The 12,219-nt window shown below is 44.0% G+C and overlaps 1 protein-coding gene across 1 annotated transcript in view; it reads right to left on the reverse strand.

The window, feature by feature from the left end:
- Positions 1-4,282: 4,282 nt before the first annotated feature.
- The window catches only part of GSG1L2 (GSG1 like 2), a 68,741-nt gene continuing 60,804 nt past the window's right edge, over positions 4,283-12,219 (reverse strand). Inside the window, exon 5 of the mRNA XM_030534857.1 lies at positions 4,283-5,180. Within this exon, the coding sequence (XP_030390717.1) occupies positions 4,880-5,180 (301 nt within the window). The 3' untranslated portion in view covers positions 4,283-4,879. The remainder of the gene's footprint in view (positions 5,181-12,219) is intronic.

Here is a 12,219-nt window from a genome sequence, read left to right on the forward strand (position 1 = left end):
GTGGGAAGAGATGGGGCAGGGGCGGGGGGCACTCAAGCACCTACCAGGCAGAGTGGAAGTCGGTGCCCCTGCCTGCTCCAATATGGAGCAGGGACTTGAAGTGGGTGTCCCATATCCCAGCTAAGTGTCCTAACCACTAGGTTCTTGGGTATTCTGGAATACACCACACCTTCCCTGTGTTTTGTGTCAGGGCTGATCTAGCAGATGACACTAAACTGGGAGGAGTGGTAGATACGCTGGAGGGTAGGGATAGGATACAGAAGGACCTAAACAAATTAGAGGATTGAGCCAAAAGAAACCTGATGTGGTTCAACAAGGACAAGTGCAGAGTTCTGCACTTAGGATGGAAGAATCCCATTCACTGTTACAGACTGGGGACCAAATGGCTAGGCAGCAATTCTGCAGATAAGGACCTAGGGGTTACAATGGACGAGAAGCTGGATATGAGTCAACAGTGTGCCCTTGTTGCCAAGAAGGCTAATGGCATTTTGGGCTGTATAAGTAGGGGCATTGCCAGCACATCGAGGGATGTGATCATTCCCCTTTGTTTGACATTGGTGAGGCCTCATCTGGAGTGTCGTGTCCAGTTTTGGGCCCCACACTACAAGAAGGTTGTGGAAAAATTGGAAAGAGTCCAGCGGAGGGCAACAAAAATGATTAGGGGGCTGGAGCACATGACTTATGAGGAGAGGCTGAGGGAACAGGGATTATTTAGTCTGCAGAAGAGAAGAATGGGGGGGATTTGATAGCTTCTTTCAACTACCTGAAAGGGGGTTCCAAAGAGGATGGATCTAGACTGTTCTCAGTGGTATCAGATGACAGAACAAGGAGTAATGGTCTCAAGTTGCAGTAGGGGAGGTTTAGGTTGGATATTAGGAAAAACTTTTTCACTAGGAGAGTGGTGAAGCACTGGAATGGAGCAAAGAGTCCTGTGGCACCTTATAGACTAACAGAAGTTTTGGAGCATGAGCTTTTGTGGGTGAATACCCACTTCGTTGGATGCATGGTCCAAAATGTCTGTTAGTCTGTAAGGTGCCACAGTTCTCTTTGCTGCTTTTACAGATCCAGACTAACATGGCTACCCCTTGGACACTGGAATGGGTTACCTAGGGAGGTGGTAGAATCTCCATCATTAGAGGTTTTTAAGGTCAAGCTTGACAAAGCCCTGGCTGGGATGATTTAGTTGGGAATTGGTCCTGCTTTGAGCAGGGGTTGGACTAGATGACCTCCTGAGGTCCCTTCCAACCCTGATATTCTATGATTCTATGATAGTGGACATATTCTGAGCATGCCTATTAGATTGGGCTCTGCAGGTGAGATAGGCAGAGGCACACTTAGTTTGAGAATCCTACTGGGGCCTAGGTCTGAGCTAAGGCACTGAGCTACACGTGCATACTTACTGGAAAAAATGTCGGCACCTTGGGCTCTTTGCTGGCAGAAATGTGTGTATCTGCCTGACCAGACAGCATCTGAACAGTGGGGTTGAGGATCTCAGGAGAGTTAGGTGGCTAATGTAGCAGTCTCTTTGTGGATCTAGCCCAAAGTACCTACTAGTGAAATAAGAGAAAATAACCATTACAATAACTTTTGTAGCTATAAAACTAAAACCATTAAACCAGGGAAATTCAAAGTCAAGATTAATTGAAATGTCTGCGTGTGTGAAAACCTACATCTAAAGCATGAGCCACCTTCACTTTGTTCCTTGTAGTGCTTTCCTGAGGGAAAAAAGAAGCTCTGAGATAAATGTATCCATTCAAAGCAATTTATTTGGATCATCAGCACAAGTGTTAGCACCCAAAGAATGTGCGTATGGGAGCACATGCAAACATGCACAGTACAGGCCAGGTTGAGGCCCTGCTATAATAAGTGATTCATAGATTCCAAGGCCAGACAGGACCATTCTGATCATTTAGTCTGACCCCTTACATAACATGGGCAATAGAACTTCCCCCAAATAATTCCTAGAGCAGATCTTTTATAAAAACATCCAATATTGACTTAAAAATTGTCAATCCACCATGACTCTAGATAAATTGTTCCAATGATTAATTACTCTAACCATTAAAAAAGTTATGCTTTATTTCCTGTCTGAATTTGTCTAGCTTCACCTTCCAGCCACTGGATTGTGTTATACTGAAGAGTCCATTATTAAAATTTTGTTCTTCCTGTAAATATTTCTACTCTGTAATTAACTTACCCCTTAACCTTCCCTCTGTTAAGCTAAATCAATTGAGCTCTTTGAGTCTATTACAAAAGGCAACCCTCTCCAATTTATCAACATCTTTCTTGAACTGGACACAGTATTCCAGCAGCGATTGCACCACTGCCAACTATAGAGGTAAAATAATTTATCTGTTCCTATTTGAGCATCTGTTTATGCATCTCAGGATCACATTAGCCCTTTTGGCCACAGCTTTGCATTGGGAGCTCATGTTCAGCTGATTGTCCACCATAACCCTCAAATCTTTTTCAGAGTCATTTCTTCCCAGGATAGAGTCCCCCAACCCGTAAGTATGGCCTATATTCTTTATTCCCAGATGCATACACATACATTAACTGTTTAAAAACACATATTGTTTGCTTGTGCCCAATTTACCAAGCAATCCAGATCACTCTGTCAGTGATTCACTATTCACCATTTCCCCTATTTTTGTGTCATCTGCAAAATTTATCTTGATAATTTTGTGTTTTCTTCCAGGTTATTGATAAAATCCTTAAATAACATAGCACAAAAAAATGATCCTTGTGGTACCCTATTGGAAGCATGCCTGCTTGATGACGATTCCCCATTTACAATCATACATTGAGACCTATCAGTTAGCCAGTTTTTAATCCATTCAGTGTGTGCCACGGGAATTTTAAATTGTGCTAGTTTTTTAATCAAAATGTTGTGTAATACCAAGTCAAATTCCTTAGAGAAGTCTAAGTTTATGACATCAACACTATTACCAATTAGACAAGGAGCTATTGATCACTACCCGCTGAGCCCGATGATCTAGCCACTTTCTGTCCACCTTTATCTATCCTCAGGCATGACACTTAACTGTGGTGAACATGACTGATGTCTTTCCTGCTCCCAAAACTTCTCATTCACATTAATGCTCACAAAGTAAAGAAAAAATGTTTCATCTTTCCAAATATGCAATTTTAAAAACATGTATTAATCCATGGGACCATTCAATCTGTATACAGGGATTGGTAGAGCAGATCAGCCCTGGGTCCATCTGGTCCAGTTTCCTGTCTTGATGTGACCAGCACCATCAGCTTCAGAGACAGGTACAAGAAACTTCTGCAGCAGACAGTTATGAAATAATCATCCCATAGAGGATGTTCCTTCCTAACCCTTCTCAGTTAGCATCTGACAAAGTGGGTATTCACCCACGAAAGCTCATGCTCCAATACGTCTGTTAGTCTATAAGGTGCCACAGGACTCTTCGCTGCTTTGAAATACGACAGTTCATCTCACTCTCACTTTTCCCTACCAAATGCTATTGTGGATGTAATCATTATACCTAGGGACATCTAATTTTTTTAAACTCTTAGTAAGATCTTCACCTCAATGATATATTGTGACAGAAATATCCACACATTAATTATGTGTTAAGTAAAAGCATATTTATTTTGACCAGTTTTCAGTGTTTTGCCTTTCAATATAATAGGACATCCCCTTCTGCAAATAAGCAAATAAAGGCACCTGATTTACCATCTTTAGACCATTCACTATTCTGTATATTTCTGACACAATCCCTCTTGTTAGTCTGTTCTATATACTAAACAGTGTCTCCTCATAAGAAAATCTTTCAAAGACTTTAATCCTTTCCACTGCTCCTTCCAATTCTGCAAGATGAAAGGTGAACCAGAACTTTGCACAGACCTCTGTGCCTGGAATACCGTCACAGACACTGTATCATGTAGTCTTCAGTAAACTGACTCCCAATAAACATGCACATCAGCATAGTGATGGATAGATAGATATAGTCTATAGACCAATTCTGAAATAACTCTTTGCAGCTACAAAGCTCACCATCTCTACTATGAATCTGATCTCAGAACTGTACTCATGTCTATATGTATACTGATCTTTTAACCAATACTCTCTCTCTTTTCTTTTTTAATTAATTTTAGTTTAGTTCATAAGAATTGGCTGTAAGCATGTATTTGGGTAAGATCTGGAATATTCATTAATCTGGCAGGTAAATTGTCTGATCCTTTGGGATTGGTAGAACTTTCTTACATGATGAATAAGATTTTTAGTAATCCTCATCATATTTGACTTGGGTATCTGGATGGAGGCCTAAGGCTGGGTTACTTAAAGGGAACTCTGTTGCTGGTTTCTGGGTAACTAGTACGGTATTCTAGAAGCTGTTTTGTGCTGGCTTGGTAAATCTAAGTATTGGAATATCCACCAACTTTGGGGATTGTCTGCCCCATTCCTTACAGTTTATCCTATTTGAGTTACCTCAGTGTGGCTCTCCGGGACCTCCGTCACATGGTTAAACTAATCAGTGTAGCCTGAAATATGCTGAATTTGGCTGGGAGGTTGCATCTTTAATAATAAATAACCTATTCCAACTGTGGACCCAATTGTGGGCCAGATTCTTTGTTGTCCTGGTGTTGTTATTTCCACTAGTAAAGTGGGTGTAAGCCAGTGCTATGCCAATGTAGTAGTGTTCACACCCACTTTGCACATGTGTAAATGACTGTACAAGATGCAGGACAATGGTGAATATGGCTTATTGCCTTTTGTGAACCATTCTATCTGGATCAGCTCCATAAACACTATGTGTTGCTTGAAGCATTGATAAAAGCAGTTCTCTTTACGAAAAATAAATAATGCTACACAGATACATTTTTTAATTAATAATATTATGGAACATATTTAGCAATACTCCTCACAGTGTTGCTCAGAGATATTGTTTAAATCTACAAACACTGAAATGCTGGCTGGATTATGTATGTTCTTTAACTGATGCACCAAGTCCTCTGTAGTATTATGAAAAGAGCTGACATACATATTCCAAGCTTTCCCTGGAACTCCAGGATCTGGACACTTGCATTTATTCTTTAAACTTCTCTCCAGCTTTTTTCGTTTGTGCTTGAATTCCAACATAGTTTTTGTGTATCTGTTAATGGCGGTGACAGAGGCAGCCATACAGCAAGCGAAGGAACTCCATGCAAGGCTGTCAACAAAAAGGCTTGTTAGAAAGTGACAGCAGTTTTGCATCCACATCATACTACTGTGTCTCCCAAATACACTGTATCAAAAGTGATCAAGCTATCCATTTATTGCCATAAATCATCGGTTAAATGGGGGAACAGACTCCTAGTGGAAGGTTTTAACAGCTACTGTAGAACGACACAGCTCAAGATGAAGCAGAGTTAACTGAGTACTTAAGTTCAAAGCTCGCCTTCAACTGTATGAACATTAAACAGCACATTTTTGTGTTTTAGAACAAAATTTTTCTTCGCATAAGTGAGTATCTATGAATGAAGGGTCCCTCCTGTTGAAACAAGCTGGAGCATGCAGATAACTTAGGTTAAGCAAAGCTATATTTTGCTAGAATTAAGTTTTAGGCCCTAGAAAGCAAGTTATTTCATTTTATTTGTAACCCTTTCATAGCTCTTTCACTCTTGCTTGAAATCACTGAAATCTGTGTTTGTAATGAGGGACACTCACCTGAGCACTGTAGTACTGCAGGCCTTTTCCTGCTCCTGGTGCTCCCTGTAGGTTGCCGACCTCACTAGATAGGTTTTCAGTGGCTCAGCCCTCCAGACAAGTCACATAGTCAAAAAGTAAACCCCTTCCAGGGGTTATAAAAGTTTCACAAGTGTTAGCCCTCACCAGCGTATTCAGCTCTATCTCTGGGCCCTTTAAATCCCACCCTTAGATCAGGCTTCTAAACAAGCCATGTCCCCTTCTCACCACTTGGGACACTTTCCCAGTGGGGAAACCCAAGCCTGCCCACCACTCCAGGTCCTAAATCAGGGGTCCTACACAGAGCAGCCAAATGCTGCCTCCTTTAACTAGTTGCTGCTGTTTTTCCCTTTGATTCTTCCTATGTTATCACTTTATCAGCACCTCAAGGTTACAGTTCTTAGGTCCTCTCTCTCTCTTGCACTCTCTCTCTCTCTCAGGTCCAGTAAATGCAGCACTCCAAACACCTTGGGGCAGGGCAGAGCACAGCACCCCTCTAATCCTAGCCAAAGACTGAGCTGCTCAACCTTGCAGCTCCTCTTATTTGAGCATACTGGGCTCTGATTGGCTGCTTCAGCGTAGCCTTTCTAGGTAGGCCTGGAGGACTCACCTTCACTACTCCACCTGGGGCAGAGTGCAGTGGGATTGCAGGGTTTCCAGTAGGGGGACAAAGGGCCAGGTGCCAGGGCCGGCTCCAGTCACCAGCCGACCAAGCATGTGCTTGGGGCAAAACCTTGGGGTGGGGTGGGTTTTTTTTTTCTGCCTGGTGGCACTGGAGGGTTTTTTTTGTTTGTTTGTTTTGGTTTTGGCTGGGTGTCGCTGGGGGCAGCTTGGGTAGTGCAGCACTCGGAGGAGTGGGGGCTTGGGCAGCGTGATGCGGTGCTCAGAGGGGTGGGGGCTTTGGTGGCGTGGCACTCGGGGGGGGGTTCAGTGGCGCTCACGGGGGAGGATGTTACGGCGGGGCAGCGTTCTTTTTTTGCTTGGGGTGGCAAAAAAGTTAGAGCCGGCCCTGCCAGGTGCACCTGTCACAATGTTCTTTGTTAATAAACTTATTCTTAGTTTTTACTACAAATCATTTCGGTGCTGTGTAGTAGTGTATAGTGGAGTGTATAACCCCAACTGAGCTACCAAGCTGTTATCTATACTGGCTCTTTGGAAGCAGTGAACTCGAGGTTACCTCTGTGAGTGTCCAGTAAGAGGAACTGGACACTGCAGGGGAGATGATTTTGGGGAGAATTGGGACCAGAAGTATTGTTAGGGTCACTCTGTAAGGAGTAATTGGGCTGGTGGAAGCCAGGGCAAGACCATTATACTGTGAGCAGGCTCCTGGTGTCAGAAGTCTCAATCAAAGCTATACAGCACAGAATCACCCAAGGTTAGAGGGCAAGAAGTGAAAAAACCCCTTACTAGGGTGGATAAACCCCCAAAACACCGTAGGAAGAAGATCAAATAACTTTTAAGACACTTTAGCAGGACAACACCATCAGGTAAAAAATGTTACCTCCACTCCTGACTTTCACTTGAATTGGGCATAACTACCCCTTGCTTAGTGAGTGAGGTCAATTTCAATTTAAGCATGCTAAATACAGTGCTGCTGCCCTTTACTCATACAATAAGGATAACAACATTTCATACTAGAGTGAATCTTTACATGAAATATCCAAACTTGACCACTTAGGCAAGCAGATTTGGCTGGTTATCACCTAGGCAGGGTCTATGCAAATACAATCTACTCCTGAGGCTTTTCCCCCCAGTTCTTCACTAGACAGCAGTGGAGATTCATTCAGATCCTGCTTACATTCTCCTCCCAGCCAAGAATTTATTGTCCTGACAAATCACACTGCATATTGGTTGCATTGGTGGAATGGGTGTGCTAGCAACAGGCCTAAATGCTTCTGCTGTGGGGTTTAAAGCCAAAAGAAGTTCAGTAGATAGAGACCAGAATTTGTTCTCTGTTCTAAGATACACCATGGTAGTGTCCTCCGTTTCAGTCTCACTCTGAGCCATGCTGAACAGGGGTGGGTTAGCCCCATGGGGCCCACTGCATGGGTTGGACAATGGTTTTAGTCCATTTCCTTTTTGCCACCCATGTCCCATGTCATGGCACATTTTTTACTACTACTTCTCTACTAGAAGGCAGGTCATAGGGCCAATATTCATCCTCTTGCTCCACTACTCCAACGTGTATACAGCCATTATAGGAAGTGTAGTCTCCCAAAAATATCACAAAATTGTTTTCCCAAATTAATGGTTTACTCAAAATGTACTTGCAAGAGGCACTGACCCAGGACCCTGGACAAGCCCACAGAACTGTAACCATTCTGCCAGATAGACTCGGCAGCAACAAGGACCTGGCTTAATATCTAGGGGTTCCTGTTAACTATAGACAACAGATCTGACTTAAGCCCTCCTCCAGTAATCTAAAAAATTGTCCACCACCCTTGGGCACCTCTTAGAGGCAACACTTCCTGACTTGCTGAGGGCATGACTACACCACAATTAGAAACCTGTCACTAGATGGGCCAGCTGACTCGGGCTCAGGCTAAGGGGATGTTTAATTGTGGTGCAGATGTTCAGACTTGGGCTGCAGCCCAAGCTCTGGGATCCTCCCACTTCACAGGATCCTAGAGCCTGGGCACCATCCCAAATCCAAATGTCTACACCGCAATTAAACAGCCCTTTAGCCTGAGCCAGCTGGCCCATCCAGCCACGAATTTTTAATTGGAGTGTAGACATATCCTGAGACTGTATATAACAAAAGAAACCTTTAATTAAAGAACTAAACAAAGCATTAATTTGAGAAAACACTGCAACAATTACTTGAAAGTATAGTACCAATAAATAACCCCCCTGCCCCACTCTTGGGCAGAATCCTTTGGCTCTGTTTTTCACCCTGTGATGTGAAAATCCAAAAGATAGATGTGTCTCTAACATGCCATTCCCCTTTTTCTTCCACTGCATGCCATTCACAGTTTGTTGTCCAAGGTCATCAATGTCCCTAGAGTCCAGGAGTGTATTTGGGTGGGTTTGCCTCCCGGCCCCAAGGGAAGAGTGTAGTTGAGTAACACTTCAGTAACGTCCGTTAGTCTATAAGGTGCCACAGGACTCTTTGCTGCTTTTACAGATCCAGACTAACACGGCTATCCCTCTGATACTTGACACCATGCAAGGCACTGCATTTAGCCGTATGGAGTAGAAATCCATCAACCTCATGAAGAAACTTGCACAAATACAGACAGATATCATCTTCCTTTCCAAATGCAAACAGATGGACATCATACCAAATGGACTAAAGGTAAAAAATCCACTGCTATCTACATACTACATAGACCACAGTGAGAGATTATGCCATACTCTATCAAAGAAACTGAGGAACCACCTGATCAGCATCAGATACAGCAAACAGGAAAACATCAAAAAAGAGCTCTCCAACCTGGAGACTCTCATTAATAACCAAACTTCCATACAAACGGACTTCACTAGAATAAGGCAGGAGATCTACATTACTCACTTCACCTCTCTACAAAGGAAAAAGGACTGTAAGCTGTCTAAACTCCTACCTGCCACATGGGGCCACAACCGTGGTACCCCTAACCCACCCAGCAATATCGTCAATCTATCCAACCACACACTCAGCCCAGAAGAAAAGTCTGTCCTATCTCGGGGATTCTCTTTCTGCCCTGCCACCCCCACTAACATGATACAGTTCTGCGGCAATCTGGAAGCCTACTTTCGCCGTCTCTGACTCAAAGAATACTTTCAGGATAACACTGAACAGCCCACTGATACACAGTTACTCTCCCACCAACAACACAAAAAGAAAAACTCCACATGGACTCCTCCTGAGGGTCGAAATGACAGTCTGGACCTATACATAGAATGCTTCTGCCAACGTGCACTAGCAGAAATTGTGGAAAAACAGCATCGCTTGACTCATAACCTAAGTCATGCAGAACGCAATGCCATCCACAGCCTCAGAAACCACCCTGACATTATATTCAAAGAGGCTGATAAAGGAGGTGCCGTTGTCATCATGAACAGGTCTGACTACCAAAAGGAGACCGCCAGACAACTCTCCAATACCAAATTCTACAGGCCACTTCCCTCAGATCCCACTGAGGAATACACTAAGAAGCTGCATCATCTACTCAGGACACTCCCTATGTTAACACCGGAACAAATCAACATACCCTTAGAGCCCCGACCAGGGTTATTCTATCTACTACCCAAGATCCACAAACCCAGAAATCCTGGACGTCCCATCATCTCGGGCATTGGCACTCTCACTGAAGGACTGTATGGATATGTGGACTCTCTACTCAGACCCTATGCCACCAGCACTCCCAGCTATCTCCGTGACATCACTGATTTCCTGAGGAAACTACAATGCATTGGTGACCTTCCAGAAAACACCATCCTAGCCACCATGGATGTAGAGGCTCTTTACACAAACATCCCACACGCAGATGGAATACAAGCTGTGAGGAACAGTATCCCTGATGATGCCACAGCACAATTGGTTGCTGAGCTCTGTGCCTTTATCCTCACACACAACTATTTCAAATTTGATGACAATATATATCTCTAGATCAGTGGTACTGCTATAGGCACCCGCATGGCCCCACAATATGCCAACATTTTTATGGCTGACCTGGAACAATGCTTCCTCAGCTCTCGTCCACTCTCTCCCCTTCTTTACCTATGCTACATTGATGACATCTTCATTATCTGGACCCATGGGAAGGAGACTCTGGAAAAATTCCACCACGATTTCAGCAGCTTCCACCCCACCATCAGCCTCAGCCTGGACCAATCTACATGGGAGGTCCACTTCCTAGACACCACGGTGCAAATAAGTGATGGTCACATTAACACCACCCTATACCAAAAACCTACCGACTGCTATGCCTACCTTCATGCCTCCAGCTTCCATCCCGGGCACACCACACGATCCATTGTCTACAGCCAAGCACTGAGGTACAACCGCATCTGCTCTAACCCCTCAGACAGAGACCAACACCTACAAAATCTCCACCAAGCATTCTCAAAACTACAAACCCGCATGAGGAAATAAGGAAACAGATCCACAGAGCCAGATGTGTACCCAGAAGCCTCCTACTGCAAGACAAACCCAAGAAAGAATCCAACAGGACTCCACTGGCCATCACATACAGTCCCCAGCTAAAACCCCTCCAACTCATCATCAGGGATCTACAACCCATCTTGGACAATGATCCCACACTTTCACAGGCCTTGGGTGGCAGGCCAGGCCTCACCCACAGACAACCTGCCAACCTGAAGCATATTCTCACCAGTAACTGCACACCGCACCATAGTAACTCTAGCTCAGGAACCAATCCATGCAACAAACCTCGATGCCAACTCTGCCCACATATCTACACAAGCGACACCATCACAGGACCTAACCAGATCAGCCACACCATCACTGGTTCATTCACCTGCACATCCACCAATGTAATATACGCCATCATATGCCAGCAATGCCCCTCTGCTATGTACATCGGCCAAACTGGACAGTCTGTACGGAAAAGGATAAATGGACACAAATCAGATATTAGGAACGGCAATATACAAAAACCTGTAGGAGAACACTTCAACCTTCCTGGCCACACAATAGCAGATCTTAAGGTGGCCATCTTACAGCAAAAAAACTTCAGGACCAGACTTCAAGGAGAAACTGCTGAGCTTCATCTGCAAATTTGACACCATCAGCTCAGGATTAAACAAAGACTGTGAATGGCTTGCCAACTACAAAACCAGTTTCTCCTCCCTTGGTTTTCACACCTCAGCTGCTAGAAGAGGGCCTCATCCTACCTGATTGAACTAACCTTGTTATCTCTAGCATGCCTCTTGCTTGCATATATATACCTGCCCCTGGAAATTTCCACTACATGAATCCGACGAAGTGGGTATTCACCCACGAAAGCTCATGCTCCAAAACGTCTGTTAGTCTATAAGGTGCCACAGTACTCTTTGCTGCTTTTACAGATCCAGACTAACACGGCTTCTCCTCTGATACTTGACCTCCACCTTTGCTCATCAACATCACTGCAGTTTCTGCCACTATCATTCTACCCTCCCTGCTGCCTCTTTCTACAATGCTGGGTTCTGGTGTTCCACCACTTAGGCCAATTCTCCCTGATTTCAACTTTCTGCTGATTTCACTGGGTAGTGGGGAACATCTCTGCTGCTAGCTCTTCTACACTGTGTTTTCACTGCAACACTATCTCCACAGATAGACTAAAGCGCTGCTCCAAAGGAGCTGAATATCACTATATGCAGCTCTAGTAATCACTAACAACAATTGAGTCTAGTCAGCTTTGCTTTTAAGAACTGGACAAGAAAGGGTCAAATAGATCTAAAGACCTACACCACAAGGCAAGGATATCTGTACTCATCTTCTCTAACTTCCACTAGGATGTGGTATCACTGGTCTCTGCATAACAAGTAAGATCCAATTTAGGGTGATCCTCCCTCAATAGGGCATGCTGAGCCCAGTTTTG

Source organism: Gopherus evgoodei, chromosome 15 (genome assembly GCF_007399415.2).
Source record: "Gopherus evgoodei ecotype Sinaloan lineage chromosome 15, rGopEvg1_v1.p, whole genome shotgun sequence".
NCBI lineage: Eukaryota > Metazoa > Chordata > Testudines > Testudinidae > Gopherus > Gopherus evgoodei.